Below are 18,513 nucleotides of genomic sequence, written 5' to 3'. Positions count from 1 at the left end.
TGTTCACTTTCACAGAAGCCCTAGGAGCGTAGTGGTGGTTCTCCCATTTTACAGATAAAGAAAACTGAGGGTTTGAAAGGGTCAAGGGAATTGCCCAAAGCCATAAAGCAATTAATTGGAGCTGAGTTCTATCTCACTCCCAATGCTTTACAAAATGACCTATATGTACGTACTCTACAAATATGTCTGAAGTTGGAAGTCCAAAGAGAGTGTTTTCTGCCCAAAAAAGGAGGAGTTACGCATCATGTCTCTTGGAAACCTGGCTGAGACGCTTCCCTTTTGGGGCTCAAAGGAGGGTCTTATTTGGTAGGTGTCCCTGTGAGTATGTTTTCCCAGACAGGGGGATTAGGGAAGGTGTGGAGGGTTTTGATTCAGAGGAATGTGAGTTTGATTTTAGCCAATGTTGTAGAAAAGCCATGTTAAATAGCATGACTTTTTCCTTTCAAAGCCATGACACTGAAACAATGTGGTCATAGCTGTCTCTTCGGCATGCCAATAAAATAGCATGCAATTCCTGAAATAAAAGTTATTCTATAAATAGCATGGAGCCATTCTTACGGTGGACATCAAAAATCATGTGGTCACTTTTTTCATATTTACAGGAAATAGGAGCACACAAAGATGAGCTCAGCTTTGAACAGTTCCATCTCTTCTATAAAAAACTTATGTTTGAACAGCAAAAATCGGTAAGATGATTCTTGAGCAGGTGATCAAATGATGTTTCTGTTTTCCACGTATTTCCAAGTCTGGCATGTTCCTAAGAAACCCACAAGAAGTGTTGAATCTCCATTTTAGTCAAGGAAATATCAATGAGAATGATGAAAGCATACTATTTTCATCCATTAGATTGGCAAAAATCTTTAACCATGACAGAGCTGTGGGGAAAATGCAGAGAAATGGTGTTCATACGCCTTCCTGGTGGAAATTGAATGGCCATAAGTTTGATTGGAATTTGATCTGAGTCTGTTAAAGAAGTGCAACTCACTCTACTACATCATTTCATTCTGAAAGGAAATTTAGCAAATGGCTGTTGTTCTTAACAGCCATGTCCAGATTGAGGAATTATATATATGTTTCTTGTTTTTACATGTTTGTTTGTTTGTTTTGAGATAGAGTCTCACTCTGTTGCCCAGGCTGGAGTGCAGTGGTGTGATCTTGGTTCACTTGCAACCTTTGCCTCCCGGGTTCAAGCGATTCTTGTGCCTTAGCCTCCCAAGTAGCTGGAATTGCAGACGTGTGCCACCATGCCCAGCTAATTTTGTATTTTTAGTAGAGATGGGGTTTCGCCACGTTGGCTGGGCAGGTCTCGAACTTCTCACCTCAACTGATCCTCCCGCCTCCACTTCCTAAAGTGCTGGGATTACAGGTTTGAGCCACTGTGCCCAGCCCTTTTTATACTTTTATTCGTATTTTTTATGAGGACATATTTTTTGATTAAAATAATAGACTATTTAAAAATTAAGAGGGTGTACGTTTTGACCTGACAGTGGCATCTTGGGGACTCTGTTTTATGAAAGGGAAAACATCGGGGCCTGAGAATATATTATCAGATTGTTTATTGCAGCATTACTTATGCTGGCAAAGTACCTGGGCACCATCTGAATGTCTCTCAATGGAGAAATTGCTGGGTAAATTATGGTCTGTCCATACTATGTGACATGATGCAGCTGATTAAGAAGCATGTGTCAGTTCTCTTTCCGTTAATCTGAGATGATATTTGTGACATTTTGTGAGGAAAGCCAGCATCTGATTTACATGAGGAGTTAGGTCTGCTATTTTGTTAAAAATCATAGAATACAGGCCAGGTGCAGTGGTTCACGCCTTTAACGCCAGCACTTTGGGAGCCGAGACGGGTGGATCGTTTGAGGTCGGGAGTTTGAGACCAGCCTGGTCAACATGGCAAAACCCCATCTCTGCTAAAAATACAAAAATTAGCCAGGCATGGTGGTGTGCGCTTGTCATCCCAGCTACTCAGGAGGCTAAGGTAGGAGAATCACTTGAACCTGGGAGGTGGAGGTTGCAGTGAGCTGAGATTGCACCACTGCACTCCAGCCTGGGCAACAGAATGAGACTCTATCTCAAAACACAAAAACAGAGAATGCAATAATCCTCGTTTTGCTCATTTTTATGAGCAGGGGGAGAGTATGGAAGAAAGCACCTCACGTTTAATGTTGATTTTGTGTGTGTGTGCTGGAAGGGGTTGGGAAGATGAGCAGGAAGGATAGTTACCTTTTCTTTGCACAGCTCATTTTCTCTGATGTGTTCCAAGTAACATGTTACCTTTGCAATAAAAAGTTCCATAGAACATAAAAGTTTTAAAATGGAGACTATTCTGTGCGATGCACCTAGCACAGTAACTGGTAGGTGGCACACATTCAATAAGTAGGGGCTGCTGTTGTTGCTGTCAGGAAAGGGCTTTGCAGGCTGCAAAAGAGCTCCCAGGGAAAGCTGTGAGGGTGTGGGGAGTACCTGGAACTTGGAGTCAGGTGGCTGGGGTTTCTCCAGTTACTTGCATGATCTTGGATGAGCCACCGACTGCTCCTAGCCTCAGTCTTCTCCTCTGTGCAGTGGGAGGTTGGGAGTTGTGAATACAGGCATTTTTCAGTGATGAACATGAATGTTGCTAGAAGACAGTCATTAATTGCTTTCTGCATGCAGGGCTCTGGGCTGGCCACACAGGCCACTTGATGGGTGACCACTGGCCATGGGACTTTGGATGTTTCTGAGGTAGAGAAATGGGAGGGCCATTTCTTGTCTGCCCAGATTTGGGGAAAACTTGTTTCATAGAGTGCATCATTGAATTGCAATGTGTTCATTTTTTCACATATATAATAATTAGTTATTGGTTTGCCAAATGAAATAGAAAGATTGCAGGCTTGGGAGTTGGGAGAACTGGATTCTAGACCAGCTTGACCTCTAACTGACCAAGTGATGTGGGGGAAGCCATCTCTGTCCTCTCACTTAGCCTTTTCTGTAAAATGAAGGTATTAAATGAGATCAATGGTTATAAAACTTTTAAAACTCTTTAATCCCCTCTTCTTTAAACAGGAAACTATAACAACCACAACAAAAACCATGATTCATAAAAGCTTATCAGAATACTTTTTAAGGTTAAAACCTGTAACTTTAAAAATAGTCCTTGAGAGCAATGACATGTGTCATTGAACATAGAACATGTTATAGAACAATGACAACAGTGTGCGTATGAAATTCGGAATGATGACGATTGTCATCTTATGCAATTGACCAGGATTGAGAAAAACTCGATTTACTCAAGATAAGTAGTTGCAAATAACAGTTTTTCTTCTTAAAATAGTTTACCTTGAAATTTCAAGATGCTGTGCTATCAGACAGATGTCAGGCAAAGTTTGAAAATAAGATTTGCACATGGCTGGGAGCAGTAGCTCACGGCTGTAATCTCACCACTTTGGGAGGCCAAGGCAGGAGGATCCTTTGAGCTCAGGAGTTTGAGACTAGCCTGGGCAACATAGTGAGACACCGTCTGTATTATTAAATAATATTAAAAATTAAAAAAAGAAAATTTGCACGAAACTGTTTCACCTGCCAGCAGATTAACCCGTTCGTTGATGGTTTCCACTGTGGTAAAATTCCACATAAGAGGTATTTCAACCTGTACTTTAATTATGGCTCTTATTAAGGCTAGTCTGTGTGTTTGTGTCTATGAGGGAGAAACATAAATTGGAATCAGAGTTTTACAGAATATCAGAACTGTCTGGGGTGCCCTAGATTGCCCCGTGTGGAACTTTGTATGGGAAAGATTCTGCCGATACCAGCGGTTGACCCCTGGTGGCCAGAATGCCACATTGAGCCTGCACCTGGTTGTACTTCATCTAATGGTTTAAATATGTTAAAAATTAATTGCCTATGTTTAAAACTTGAGAGATTGTATTATATATTAAAATCTAGATTTTTGGCTTCCCTTGGGGAAAAAATTGAGATCTGGCTATAAATAGGGTCGCATCTCACCATGGAACGGTCCACATTCTCTGTATTGACCCAGCCCCGTACAGCTTTATCTGCTCATTTATGTTGCTTACCTGACCCCAAAGAAGTTTTGCTTTGGCAACCCTCATCTCCACTGTTTGAGGATATAACTCTCCAGTTTGGTGACTGCATTTTTAAAATTTAATTTAATGACATATTTGAATAACAAAGTCCCAGGCTATATAGATGGTTCCTGGCCAGCTCTAAGAACCTCACTGCTGTTGTGTAGGTAAATGCCCATCTCCTAACCTGTTAGCAAATTGTTTACTTCCTGCTCCTGGCTGGAAGCACAGGGCAGAGAAAAGTACCTGTTTTGTGATTTGGGGGGAAGGAGGGCCTAGCTGGATTTCTGAGGCTCCTGCAGGAGACAGAGCTATTTATGGTGACTCATAATCCCCAGAACTAAATCCAGGGAGTGGGTTCATGCTTATCAGTAGCCAAATGGTTTCCATTGTGAGCTTGCTACTTACTGTTTGTGTCTAACCACCTGCCTACGTTGCAGCTCTCGAGCCTCAAAGTTTCCGAAAGTTTGGCAGCAGCAGGAGGATAAGAAATGTAATCTCACGTTTGTGTCTCCCTGGTGAGGGGATATACCTCTAAAGAGGCTGTAACAACAATATCATTAACGAAGATGACAGCCAACAGTTTCTCAGGTGGACTATATGCTAGGCACTGTCCTATGTGGTTTTGTGTTTTTTTGTTCTTTTTTTTTGAGACAGAGTCTTTCTCTGTTGCCCAGGCTGGAGTGCAATGGCATGATCTTGATTCACTGCAACCTCTGCCTATCGGGTTCACGTGATTCTCCTGCCTCAGCCTTCCAATTAGCTTGGATTACAGGCATGCACCATCACACCTGGCTAATTTTTGTATTTTTAATTGAAACGGGGTTTCACCATGTTGGCCAGGCTGGTCTCAAACTCCTGACCTGAAGTGATCCTCCTGCCTTGGCCTCCCAAAGTGCTGGGATTACAGGTGTGAGCCATCATGCGCAACCTGCACTGTGTGTTTTGTATATGTTTAATTCCCCCCTAGAGGCCTGTGGAAGAGCTACTGTTGTTATTGCCATTTTAGGGATTAAGAAACTGAGGTCCGGAGAGGTTACTTTGCTGAAGGCCTGCTTACTGCAGGGTAGTAAGCTGCAGAGCTAGGATTTGATTTTCTGCCCAACTTGGACGCATAGCCACAGAATACTTCTTAATTTTTGAATCCTTTGTATTAAAGAAAATGTAAAGCGTATACAAGTAGAGAGAATAGCATAACAGACCCCCATGTATCATCAGCTGATTTCAGCCATTATCACCTTGTCACTGCCCTCACCCAAGTCCGTTTTCTCACATTTTGCAGCAGACCTCACACACCATATCAGGTCATCTGCCAATATTGTGATTTAATAACTGGCTATGTGACTGCTACTCTGCTACCTCCTGATCAAACCTGTGAAGTCCCCCGTGGTTACAGCATTCTTACATAAAAATAGAAAGCACTTACAAATAATAAAAAAGAAAATTGAGAAACCTGCTAACCTTTCTGTGGTTGTCCCTATAATCCTGTAAGACATTGAAGGATTATTTTGCTGGATTTTACGTGGGTGCGAGCATGGGAGAAGTGAGTGATGAGCGTTCTGTGATGACGTTCGCGGAGAAGCTCAGAGATCTTGCAGTTTATTCTCATTGTCGGTGGCTGGCGAGAGGAGAGTCCACAGTGAAGTTAGCAGATAGAATCTCTGGTTAGCTTTTCTTTTTCTTTCTTTCTTTCTTTTTTTTTTTTTTTGTTTTTGAGACAGGGTCTCACTTTGTCACCGAGGCTGCAGTGCAGTGGTACAGTCATGGCTCACTGCAGCCTCGAACTCCCTGGCTCAGATGATCCTCCCACCTCGGCCTCTGGAGTACCTGGGACCACAGGCGTGTGCCACCATGCAGGCTAATTTTCCTATTTTTTGTAGAGACAGTTTCACCATGTTACCTAGGCTAGTCTTGAACCTCTGGGTTCAAGTGATCCACCCGCCTTGGCCTCCCAAAGTGCTGGCATTACAGACATGAGCCACTGTGCGTGGCCTAGCTTTTCTGTTAATGAGATTTTACCCTTGGCCTTCCAGGACCACATGGTTCCTACAGCCTAAGTACCACTGAGTGCGTAAGACCAGCTTCAGTTGTGAAAGGACGTGTGCCTCCAGCCACGTGGGAAAAGTCTACTCCTTTCCCTCCCTTTCTTAGTGCCTTGGCTCCTGCTTCCACGACCTCTGCCTCTGGCATGGCCCCTTCTCTTGTCCAGCTGGTAACTTCTCCTGGGGCCCGACTCAAAGATGACGTTTCCGTGTAGCCTTTTAGCTACCAGAGGAAATTAGTTTATTTATTATTTTAGTCACTCATCCAGTAAATGTGTGCGTGACCCAAGAGGGCACAGTGGTTAACAATACAGCAGTTTCTCCTGACCTCACTGGCCATTTGCTGGGGTGGAAAGGTTCTGGGATGTTGCCCAGAGTGACATAAGGCCCAGTGCAACCCTTGTCCCTTGGTTAGGTAGAATCTTACCACATAACCCTCCATGGTAATGCCGAACATAAGTTAACTGCTGCCTCCACTGTGCACCCGTAGCATCTGGAATCTTCTCTGATTGCTGGAATCTCATTTATTGTGTGTACATTTATTTGCACGTGTAGTGTGGGACGCTGGATATTTACCAAGGTGGGCCTGGGTTGAAATTCTGGCCCCTGGACTTGTAGGAGAAAAGTCCTTGCCTCCCTGGGCCTGTTTCTTGTTTCTTATTTTACTACCTGATGGGATCAGCGGGAGGGGTGACTGAGACTGTGACCATCTTGCCCCAGCTCATGGAGCCCGTGTTCATTTCCTGGGGCCGCCATAGCAAGTACTGCAACTCGTGGCTTAAAAACAACAGAAGTTTATTCCCTCACTTTACTGGAGGTTAACAGTCCAAAATGAAGGTGTTGGCAGGGCCACACCACCTCGGAAGGCTCCAGGGAAGGATGTGTTCCAGGCCTCTTGTGGCTGCTGGTGACTGCCAGCAATGCTTCAAGCATTCCTTGGGGTGTGGGTGCCTCCCGGCTGCTGGTGGCTGCCAGCAATCCTACAAGTGTTCCTCGGTGTGTCCACGGCATTGCTCTTTGCTGTGCAGACACCATCGCTCCTCGGCGTGTAGACACCATCGCTCCTTGGCGTGTAGATGTCATTGTGCCAGTCTCTGCCTGCATCATCACATGGCCTCCTTTTATCTGTGTGTTTCTCTGTCTCCAAATCTCCCTCTTTTAAGAAGCCAGTCACTGGATTCTCGCCCACCGTAACCCAGCATGGCCTCATTTAACTTGATTGCACCTTGCGAAGACCTTAATTCCAAAGAAGGTCATGCCCATGGGTACTGGGTGTTAGGACTCGGACATATATTCGCGGGGACACCATCCTACACATTATACTAGCTATAACTTCTTCTATCTTTAGAACGTCTTCCTTGACCACCTCTGCCCCATACCCTCAACTACAGCCCCATTTCTCTGCCCCTTTTAAAGTAACCTACTTCAAGAGCTGTCTACGCTTCCCTTCTTCCCACTGTCTCTTGAGTCTATTCCCGTCTTGTTTCCGTCCCTGCCTCCTAGAGCACTTCATCTTGGCACGTGACCCATCACCTCCGTGTGTTGCGAATCCAGAAGTCTGCCCCGTGGTCTTTGTCCACTCAGCAGCATGTGTCAAAGCTGGTCACTCTCTTCTTGCTGTTGTAACTCGCCTTTGGGATGCCACACTGTCTTCCTTCTCTTGCCTCTCACTGTTTGTTCTCTTTCAGCGTTTGCAGCTCTTGGCTTTCAGTTGTTCTTTTTCATTCCCTGTCCTGCTCTGTGTCCCAGGGGCCGATTGTTGCAAACACGTTCCCAGGTGCCTATGTCAACGAGCTTCCGATTGCTTCAACAAGCAGAGTGGCCTGGTAGGGAGTGGCAAGGCCTGGCAGAGGAGGGGAAGCCAGGTCTTTCCTGGTTCAGGGAAGCATCTGTGCTATGGTGGTACCTCTGCCATTGTCTGACCTTCCAGAGTAGGGGAATGCGATGCGGGCTTTTTCTGTGCTTTGTTGAAAGGAATGTAAAGGAAGGAGAGGACTGAAGAACTGCATGTGGTGGTCAGTGAGGGGGGCCATACACTGGGCTCCCTCCAGATGTAAATAAGCTGGGTGTGGGGCTTTGGGCTTGGAAGGGTTCTAGCCCCTGATGCCTTCAGCAGCAGGCTGACCTGGTGACCTAAGCAGTAAATGAGTCCAAATAGCAGCATACCCTGTCTAAAATCTGCACCACCACCCCTTTTTACAAAGAAATACCTATGCTGTAAATTACACAACAAAAGGAAGTACTTCTCAGTTTGCCTAAAAAGGCTAAGTTCGTGGCTCTTAACCTTTTGGTGGGACCTAGTCCTTTGAGATGCTGATTATGTCTCCAGAAGAAACACACACCCGCACAAACTCATGTGGACTCTCTGATGCTTCCCTGCAGCCTGCGATTCCCTTTCTAGACCCCTGATATTCCCCATGACCACTGATACTCCCCCTGGGCTGCAAGGAGTTCAGCAAGAGGATCCTGGGTCATCCGGGACAGGAGGTGTTTTATGTCATTAGCATTGATCGTGTGCTACTGGATACATTTCCATTTCTGCGGGTATTATTCAAATGCTTATCCAATCGCAGTGTCATTGAAGACTGTTGAAGCAAGGCTACCTGGGCAGAAATGGAAAAGATGTGGGTGTGCAGGATGCCTGTGTACAGTGCACAGAAAATGGGCTGGTGCATGTAGAAGCTGGAGGGAGGGGTACTCCATGGCGCCCCCCCCTTGGTGGAGGAGCCCCTTCATCAAGCAACAGTTGGCATGGCAGTGGGCTGTGAAGAGAACAGCTGAAGCAGTCCGATATTTCTTTCGTCCTCTTGCCTTTGAAGATTAGAAATGCATCTTTGAAATACTAAAGATTTGAAATGTTGCCTGTAATCCCAGCTACTCAGGAGGCTCAGGAGGGAGGATCTCTTGAGGCCAGGAGTTCAAGACCATCCTGGGCAACATAGTAAGACCTGCATCTCTGCAAAAAGAAACAATATTAGCGAGGCATGGTGGTGCATGCCTGTAGTCCTAGCTACTCAGGAAGCTGATACAGGAAGATCATGTGAGCCCAGGAGAGTGAGGCTGTAGTGAACTATCATTGTGCCACTGCACTCCAGGCTGGGTGACAGTGAGGCCCCATCTCTAAAGAAACCTGGCAGTGAGGGTGTAGAAAAAGGTATGTGTACCCCAGTGGAGGTGCCTATCTCAACTGTTTTGAGAGCACCTTGGCAGAATTTATCAAAGCCCTTGTGCCTACAATGTGCTGTGTCTAGGCGCTTTTCCTTCTAGGACTCTACTCCGTAGAAAAACTGGCACGAGTGGGCAAAGATAGAGAAATAGGCCCAAAGGGACACTTAAAAATAATACTAGATGTAACAAAAATCAAGTGACATGCTTATTGTGGAATACAATGGTTTTTCAAAGAAAAGAAACAGGGTTGAGGTTGCAGAATAATATGTAAAGCTTGAAACACAGCAAAAAATTGTGAGATGTACGTAAATGACATAATATGATATGATACCATTAAATGGATATCCCTAAAACAAATTCTAGAAGGAAACCTATGAAATCCTTAAGGGTGATGGCTTTTTGGGAATAAGACTGTGGAGGGAATGAGGAGGGCTTCTACCTTTTGCTTCTTAAGTTTCTGTTATATTGGAATATTTACAACTAACATCAACTAAAGTATTTTTAATGATCTTGTTGCATCTGACAAAATGATGCTTTCTTAACAACAACAAAAATCTTTCCGTTTTTGCATTAAGTGACTTGTCTAAGGTTCTTTTTTGTGTGTGTGCTTTCCATTTCAGATTCTTGATGAATTCAAAAAGGATTCGTCCGTGTTCATCCTGGGGTGAGGCAGCTCTTGTGTGTTGTTTGGGGTGGCTGTGTCAGACCTCGGTGCCTGGTTCCCAGCCTGCCTCCAGGATGGGATGCCTGTGTGTGCAGGCGCTGACCTCCAGAGGGACAGGGGGCCTCTGCTGGGGAATTGGCCATCCCATGCCTGTGGCGTGGATAGAGATGAGCAGTAGCAACAGGGAGGTGTGGAGTGCTGGGAGGATGGTCCACAAGGTTCTGTAGAAAAGCCTGTGTGCCTCAGGGCCTCCTTTCCCCAAATGTGCCTCATGAGATGTGACAGGTTGATAGTTTTTTTTTTTTAAGTTACAAAAACTAATGTTAATGATCAAATAAGTGAAAAATTCCTTGTTAAACAGGTTTAACTGAATTAAAAAGAGTTCAAGTGTATAAACTGCTTCACATGATGCTTGGCACCCATGAGGGGTCACAGATAGTAATATTAATTCTAAAAAGTCAGAGTTGCAGGACTTATCAGGACATTCCCCGTGCCTCACGATTTCCCAAGTAGGGAATTTCTGAGATGTTTTGTGTTTCCCCAGCCTATCTGACTGGGAGAAACGTTGGCCTTGGAGTTAATGGTCTGGGGTACGTTGATCCAGTCCTCATTGGTGAGCAACTTTTCCCTCTGTCACTTTTGAAATCAGAAACTCCAAGACTCCAAAGTATAAATAAAATGAATCTAATTTTTATACAGTGTGTGTATATGTGTATGTATATATGTATATATATATATATATATTTTTTTTTAAGACAGAGCCTCCCTCTGTCGCCTAGGCTGGAGTGCATTGGTGCAATCTTGGCTCACTGCAACCTCCACCTCCCAGGTTCAAGCGACTCTCCTGCCTCATCCTCTGAGTAGCTGGGACGACAGGCATCCACCATGTCCAGCTATTTTTTTTCTTTTTTTTTTTTTGTATTTTTAGTAGAGATGGGGTTTCACCATGTTGGCCAGTCTGGTCTTGAACTCTTGACCTCAGGTGATCCACCGGCCTCAGCTTCCCAAAGTCCTGGGATTACTGGCATGTGCCACTGTGCCCAGCCATAATTTCTACGTCGTATTTTAATGAAAAGCTTAGTGTTAGACCGTGAGGCTGATGGGGAAAGGTTAGAAATGTACTCATAATCAAAGACAACAGACTCCTGGAGGCTGAGTGTTTAGTAAAGGGAGGAAGCTCAGGGCATGTGTCATCTCTTACACCATTTGAAGTAGATCTCTTTTCCCCAGGCTCCTGCAAGTGCTCCGGGAAACATACCCATTGCCCTGGGAAGCCCCATGTAGCAGAATGTACTCCCCATCCAACCCGGGGGTGGCTCCTGCTGGCCCAGTGAGGCCCTGTTTTTCTGGTGGCCTGCTGGCCAAGGCGGGAGTCCTGCCTTTATTCGGAGTGTAGTGTTCCGTAGTGTTCCCAGCCTGACACCTGACCTCTGCTCGGTCCAGGGAAGTGTCTTTCACACTCCAGTTAATTTTGCCCTGATGGCCTGGAGTCTGGGGGGCCTCATCTGGCTCCCACTCCAGAGCGTTCAATGATCCTGGGAACCCTGGATCGTGGCTTCTGAGGAGGCCCTTGGGTCTGGCTCCTTTCCTTTCTCCAGCACCAGCTCTCCCTATACGGGCGGGTAGTGTGTTCATCCCTGTCTGGGTACTGGGTAGGCACACTCACGTCCCTGCATTCCCCACACCTTTTGCTCTGCAATCCCTCCCTCCGGCCTGCGTTCCCTAACTCCTACTCCTCTTTCTCTCCTCCCCTCCCTTCTCTTTTTTCCTCGAGGCCACTGCATGTCTGGTTTCCTTGCCTGGCACTCTCTGCACCTCCTTCTGTCTCCCGCCACCTCATTCTGGCTCCCCCCACCTCCTTCTGGCTCCCCCAACCTCCTTCTGGCTCACCCCACCTCCTTTTGGCTCCCCCCACCTCATTCTGGCTCCCCCAACCTCCTTCTGGCTCCCCCAACCTCCTTCTGTCTCCCCCCACCTCCTTCTGGCTCCCCCCACCTCACTCTGGCTCCCCCCACCTCATTCTGGCTCACCCCACCTCATTCTCTGGAGCTCAAGTAGGTACCTTTTCCTCAGGAAAGCCCCTCTGGCCCTCCAGGTCTGGGTTTGGGGCCCTCTCAGCCGTTCCCACTCTTCCCCTCCCTTCCCACCCTCATCTCTTGCTACACTGCATCCCAAATGCCTGGTTCACCTGTCTTCCCCACGGCCACACTCCTGGTTGGGGCTCCTCAGACTCTGGAGTGCACCAGAGCTATTTTCGAGCGGCTAAATACAGACACCAGGGCCTGCCCCTTGAGAGTCCGATGTCAGGGCCCCTCTGAATCCTTGTAGGTGAGGGACATTGTGTCACTCACCTGTGTCTTCCTGTTGGCCAACCTGGTACCTAACACAGCGCCAGTCTAAGTGGGGCGTTCTGGGTGGCAGGCTGCCCCATTGGCTGGCATCTCCTCGCGACTCCTGTGTTGAATGTGTCTGTCTCTAACTGCACCCTCTTTCCCCGAGGATAGGAACACTGACAGGCCGGATGCCTCCGCTGTTTACCTGCATGACTTCCAGAGGTTTCTCATACATGAACAGCAGGTGAGAGCACAAGGTGTGTGGGTGGCTGCGGGAACTGGCGGGATGCTGCTGGGGACTGGTCTCACCCTTCTGCCACCTGTGCTCACCTGGCCACCTGTGCTCACCTGGTCACCTGTGCTCACCTGGCCACCTGTCTTCATGGAACGATTGCAGTGTGCCAGATGCCAGAGACTTCAGATTGCTGTCTGATGCCGCTGAAACTCTGGATGAGAAGAACCTCATGTCAGGCCTCTTTTCAAGGCACACATAGAGGACGAGAAGAGTGAGAAGATTCTAGGGCAGGGCAGGAGGGGTGAGGGCCTGAGGATGGGGCTGCACTCACCTGGCTGGCTTCAGCTTTTCTGGCATCATCTCAGGTGTCACTGCCTGGGAAGCCTTCCTTGACTGATGGGAGGATGGGATCAGATTCATCAAGCCTGCCAGGTCCCCTGGGAGATAAACTAGCACAGCTGTCCTTAAACAGGTGATGCCTGGGACAGTCTCCCTGGGCAGGGTTTGCCTGTGGGCTCTGAGCCCAGCTATAGACTCAAGGGGGGGTTGTGTCGCGCCTTGGTTTTCCACTGTTGTGACGATGCCCCCAGAGGACACTGGGCAGTGTTCAGAGACATGGGTGGGTGTCACAGCTGGAGGCTGCTGCCAGCATCTAGCAGGTCAAGACCAGGGATGCTGCTAAATATCCTACATTGCACAGGGCAGCCCCCACCCCGCCAGCAAAGAAGTATTCAGGGCTGGGAAGGGTGGCTCATGCCTATAATCCCAGCACTTTGGGAGGCTGAGGCGGGCGGATCACTTGAGGCCAGGACTTCGTGACCTACCTGGCCAACATGGCGAAACCCCATCTCTACTAAAAATACAAAAATTAGCCAGGCATTGTGGTGGGTGCCTGTAATCTCAGCTACTTGGGAGGCTGGGGCAGGAGAATTGCTTGAACCTGGGAGGCAGAGGTTGCAGTGAGCTGAGATTGTGTCACTGCACTGCAGCCTGGGCAACAGAGGAAGACTCCGTCTGAAAAAACAAGAAACAGAAACACCCCCCACTACCAAAGAAAAAAAAAGCCAAAGAAGTATTCAGCACCAAGTACCTATAGTGCTGAGGACAAGAAACTCTGTGAGAGTGAGGTCAACTTGAAATCATCTTACCAGCTACACAGCCATGGACAGGTGGTTAACCCTTTCTGTGCCCCAGTTTCCTCCTCTTTAAGTGGGATTAAGAGCATCTACCTCTGAGAATTGCGGGGATCAGAGACAATTGTATGCATCTGTGTGTCTCTGTGTGTGGGTATGTGTACATGTAGGCATACATGTATGCGTACCTATTCACATATAAATCTAAAATTTTTGTTTATATCATTGGAGTTCCATTTACGTTTTTGTTTTTTTTTAAATAGAGTTTATATTTTAGAGCAGTTTTAGGATTGCAGCAAAATTAAGTTCATTTACTTAAAAAACCTCTTGTCTTGCAGAACATTTCAAACATACACAAAAGCAGACAGATGGTTTAATGAACCACCATGTATCATCACTCAGATTAAAAATTACAAGCATTTTGCCATTTTTTTGTTTGTTTGTTTGTTTGAGATAAGGTCTCACTTACCCTGTCTCCCAGGCTGGAGAGCAGTGACATTGTAACAGTTCACTGCAGCCTTGACATCCTGGGCTCAAGCGATCGTCCTGCCTCAGCCTCCTGAATAGCTGGGACTACAGGTATGTGCCACCGTGCCTGACATTTTTTTTTTTTTTTTTGAGATAGAGTCTTGCTCTGTCACCAGGCAGGAGTACAATGGCTCTATCCTGGCCCACTGCAACCTCCGCCTCCCATGTTTAAGTGATTCTCCTGCCTCAGCCTCCCAAGTAGCTGGGATTGCAAGTGTCTGCCACAACACCTGTATTTTTGTATTTTTAATAGAGTTGGGGTTTCACAATGTTGGTCAGCCTGGTCTTGAACTCCTGGCCTCAGGTGATCCACCCGCCTTGGCCTCCCAAAGTGCTGGGATTACAGGTGTGGGCCACCACGCCCAGCCCCGACTAATTTTTGTATCTTTAGTAGAAATAGGATTTCGCCATGTTGCTCAGGCTGGTCTCCAACTCCTGGACTCAAGTGACTCACCTGTCTCAGTCCCCCAAATTGCTGGGATTACACACGTGAGCCACTGTGCCCGGCCCACTTTGCCAGTTTTATTTCATCCACTTCTAACTCCACACTCCTATGTCTCCCTACCCTTCCCCTTTCTTTATTTCTTTGCTGAAGAATTTTAATGCAAACCCCAGACTTTGCATCATTTTGTTTGTAGATACTTCTGTATGTTTCTCTCACAGATAGGACTTGTTTTTTTTTTAAAATATAGCCATAACACACCTCTTACAGCTTGTGCAATTAACAGTAATTTTTAAATGCCATCTGATACCCAGCCTGTGTTTGTATTTCACTAATAGAAGAGAAACTTATGAGTAGAGAAGATGTGTTTTGCACAAGGCCGCCCACACTGAGGGCTCAGGAAAGGGTCGTAGCTACCCTACTAGGCTGATAAATGGTGAATGAGAATGTTGATGCGTGTTGTAGTCATCATGCCTTCCCAGTGCCAGGGTTGAATGATGGTGATCAAAAGAAGGCTTTTCTGCCCAACCTGAGACTAAGTTTGAGGGAGGAGGTAAAATGAAGGTAATAAGTTAATTTTATTGGGCACAGTCACATGTTAGGGCTGAGCTGGTGCTAGAGTGAGGCAGAGAGAAGTTCATGCACTTTTTTTTCCCGTCATTGTTTTCCTTCCACTAAATTATTCAGTTCAGTAGGGAACGATTAAAGTTAAATTGGTTACATTCTTGGGGACAAGTGGCCTCGCATCCTGGAATTCATCACCTGGTAGGGAGACTTGGGCGTATAGATTTAGCACTCCCCTAGTGGTGGTTGACTTTATTACATGCCTTCCCCAAATGGGGCTCTTTCCTGGGCTGCCCCTTAGATCAGGGATTTGGGGCCAGGAGAAAGTGTAGGAGCTCTCTCTCTCTGCATCTGCAGAGTTAGGATCCGAGCAGCCGTGAGCATCCATGCGATGTTTGTTGGTCACACAGATGCTCATATGGAATAATCACTGCAGCACTTTGTGTGCAAATTAGTATGACTTTTCTAGAAAACACTTTGGCTGTATGCAATGAAAAGAAAACTTTAAAACTAGATTCTATATCTGGAGTAAATTGTTGCCCTCCTGGACACTTATCCTAAGGAAATAATGGCAATATTTTTAATAGGAATGAAAACTTGGAAGTAATCTAAATTTCTTTAGAGGATTGGTTAAGTACGCCATATTACAGGTCTGGGATGGATGGGTGATGGGATAGGAAGGGGGTTAAAAGTATGTTTCTAGAATCAGTGTTTCTGGGTTTAGTCTGAGGCTTATGACTGGGACCACTTAACGATTAGAAGCCTCTCCTCTGTTTCCCCATTTATATAACATGGAGAATAACCTGTACCTCCTGGGGTTGTGGTAAGTTCAAGATGAGCCACCGTTTGGGGCCTGGTATAGAGTCAGTGCCCAGTGTTGACGGCCATCACCATTTATTTTTATTTTCATCCTTATTATTTGCCATTTTCACTATTACAGGTGTCTAGTGCAATACCCCACCCCAAGGAGATGCATTTTACAACCCCTAGAATATTGACATTTCAATCTCCTTTAGGCAGAAAATTTCTTTCTTTGCAGCCAGTCCAGTGCCAGATTGTATTAGCTAAGTACCCATGCATTTTGATAAATTCAAAAACTTTGTAGGGGGAAGGAAGGAGGACGCCTCCAGCCTCTTTGGGACATCTTCGCCAGGCAAAGTATTTTAATAAAATATCCCACAATTTGGGTTTCATGTTCTAGTATTCAAAGATTCTGACACCTCTGTATTCAAATGAGCTTGCAGTTTCCCACCTTCCTGGCTGTTTTGAGCTCCTGATCCAGGCAAATTTGCAAGAGTCAACAGCAGTTCACTTTTGTCTTGCACCCTTGCATGTCACCAGCCTCCTGGTCACCACCTCATTTGCGTCTGTTCTTCTATTTTTCATTCTTTCAGAAATCCCCATCCAGCCCTTCCCATCTAACCACACATACATCTGGTAGCATATTTGCACCTAATAGTCATAAAGATAAAGGTTTTAGAATATCTGAAGTGAAGAAAGCGTTGATGGAAGTTGAATTTACATGTCATATTTCATCCGCTTTTCCTATGAATATTTGGGATTTCAGGGCATGGAGAGGAAAGCAATAGTTACTTAATATTATGCATTCTTTTTTTAAAGCGTTTCTAGAATGTCTAGGACTGTGCAGGAGCTGCTTTGGAACTGGTCATTTATATTTCAGATGTTACCAGTGTTTCAGCAGCCCTGTTTGCCTATTCTTTTGAGAAGAAGGCATCTGATTACACTGCATGTCAGTTTAGTTATTTGGAGCTGAGACTCTGCAGTTTATAAGCTGTGTGAGCTTAGGATCATGAGGTATTGTTCCTGGGCCTCTGTTTCCTTGTCTCTAAAATGACAATGGCAATAAATGACTTGCGGAGTTGTGTGGACTAAGTGAGGTGACCATAGGAGGAAGATAGATGCTTGTTTGCACAAGCTGCCATGGTCAGAGCACTTTCTTTCTTTTTTTTTTTTTGAGACAGAGTTTCATTCTGTTGCCCAGGCTGGAGTGCAATGGTACAACCTTGATTCATTGCAACCTCCGCCTCTTGGGTTCAAGCAATTCTCTTGCGTTAGCCTCATGAGTAGCTGGGATTACAGGCACCTGCCACCACGCGCAGCTGATTTTTTTTACAAAAAAGTTTGTGTTTTAGTAGAGATGGGGTTTCACCATATTGGCCAGGCTGGTCTCGAACTCCTGAGCTCAGGCAATCCACCCGCCTCAGCCTCCCAAAGTAGGTCTGAGCACTTTCTGTGCACCAGGTACTGCGTTAGGCACATAACCTAATAAGATTTTATACAGTGCTTCATACAGTGTACATTTCATACAGTGTACATTTCACAGAAACTGTGTGGTAGATACTCTTATTCCCACTTCATGGATGGGGAGGCACAGAGATGGTATGTAACTTGCCCAAGGTCAACTAGGTGGAATGAGAGGCAAACCCAGGTAAGTGACCTGGAAGGCTGATGTAACTACCATGCCCCCAGGCTGCTTCATACTAACAAACGTAAAGAGCTATCATAGGGCAGGAGCTGGCAAACCATGACCTATGGGCCAAATACAGCTGACCGCTTGTTTTTATAAACAAAATTTTGTTGGAATACAGCCATGCCCATTTGCCTATGGATCATCTGTGGCTGCTTTTGCACCACAGCAGGGGAGTTGAGTGGTTGCGACAGACACCGTATGGCTCAGAGAGCCCAAAATATTTACCTCTGGCTCTTTGCAGAGAACATTTGCTGACCCCTCGCAGAAGGCCATTTGCAGAATGAGGCCTCAACATGTGGTGCTCTGTTGCAAATGAATTCGGAATTGGTTCATGTTTCAGTCTTTGATCGCGACTGGATGGAACCTGGGAAATGAAGAATTTTATCAGTTCTCATTTTGGTGATCTCTCATTCTCTTTGTCATTTTAAGGAGCATTGGGCTCAGGATCTGAACAAAGTCCGTGAGCGGATGACAAAGTTCATTGACGACACCATGCGTGAAACTGCTGAGCCTTTCTTGTTTGTGGATGAGGTGAGTAGGCTGGGCTTGTTGTCGCTAGGGGGTGACTTTTTGATTGATGTCTGTGCTTTCTGAGGTTTATTTTCTGTTTCTCTTTCCTTGGAGAACTTTGCTGTATGATGTTGCCTTGACTGAGTGGTTAGCTGTGAGTGTTTCTTTCTTTTTTTTTTTTTTCTCCCAGGTTCTAGATTACTGTAACTGTAACTGCCCAGTTGGTTCATTTTGCCTGCTGCCTAGACAGAACCGATTGATCAAGGCAGGGGATTTGCAATAGGGAAAGAGCTTAACTCACGTAGAGCCGGCTGAGTGGGAGACTGGAGTTTTATT

At 46.0% G+C, this 18,513-nt stretch overlaps 1 protein-coding gene across 4 annotated transcripts in view; it reads left to right on the top strand.

The window, feature by feature from the left end:
• The window catches only part of PLCG2 (phospholipase C gamma 2), a 186,722-nt gene that overhangs the window by 92,012 nt on the left and 76,197 nt on the right, over window positions 1-18,513 (top strand). For all 4 annotated transcript variants that reach the window (XM_058440446.1, XM_032156340.2, XM_032156341.2 and 1 more), the window contains 4 exons: window positions 603-686; window positions 9,898-9,941; window positions 12,446-12,518; window positions 18,097-18,198. In XM_058440446.1, the coding sequence (XP_058296429.1) occupies window positions 603-686; window positions 9,898-9,941; window positions 12,446-12,518; window positions 18,097-18,198 (303 nt within the window). The remainder of the gene's footprint in view (window positions 1-602; window positions 687-9,897; window positions 9,942-12,445; window positions 12,519-18,096; window positions 18,199-18,513) is intronic.

This window comes from Hylobates moloch, unplaced genomic scaffold (assembly GCF_009828535.3).
Source record: "Hylobates moloch isolate HMO894 unplaced genomic scaffold, HMol_V3 SCAFFOLD_6, whole genome shotgun sequence".
Lineage (NCBI taxonomy): Eukaryota > Metazoa > Chordata > Mammalia > Primates > Hylobatidae > Hylobates > Hylobates moloch.
The sequence above is the reverse complement of the archived record's forward strand: the minus strand, read 5'-3'. Positions and strand labels throughout refer to the sequence as shown.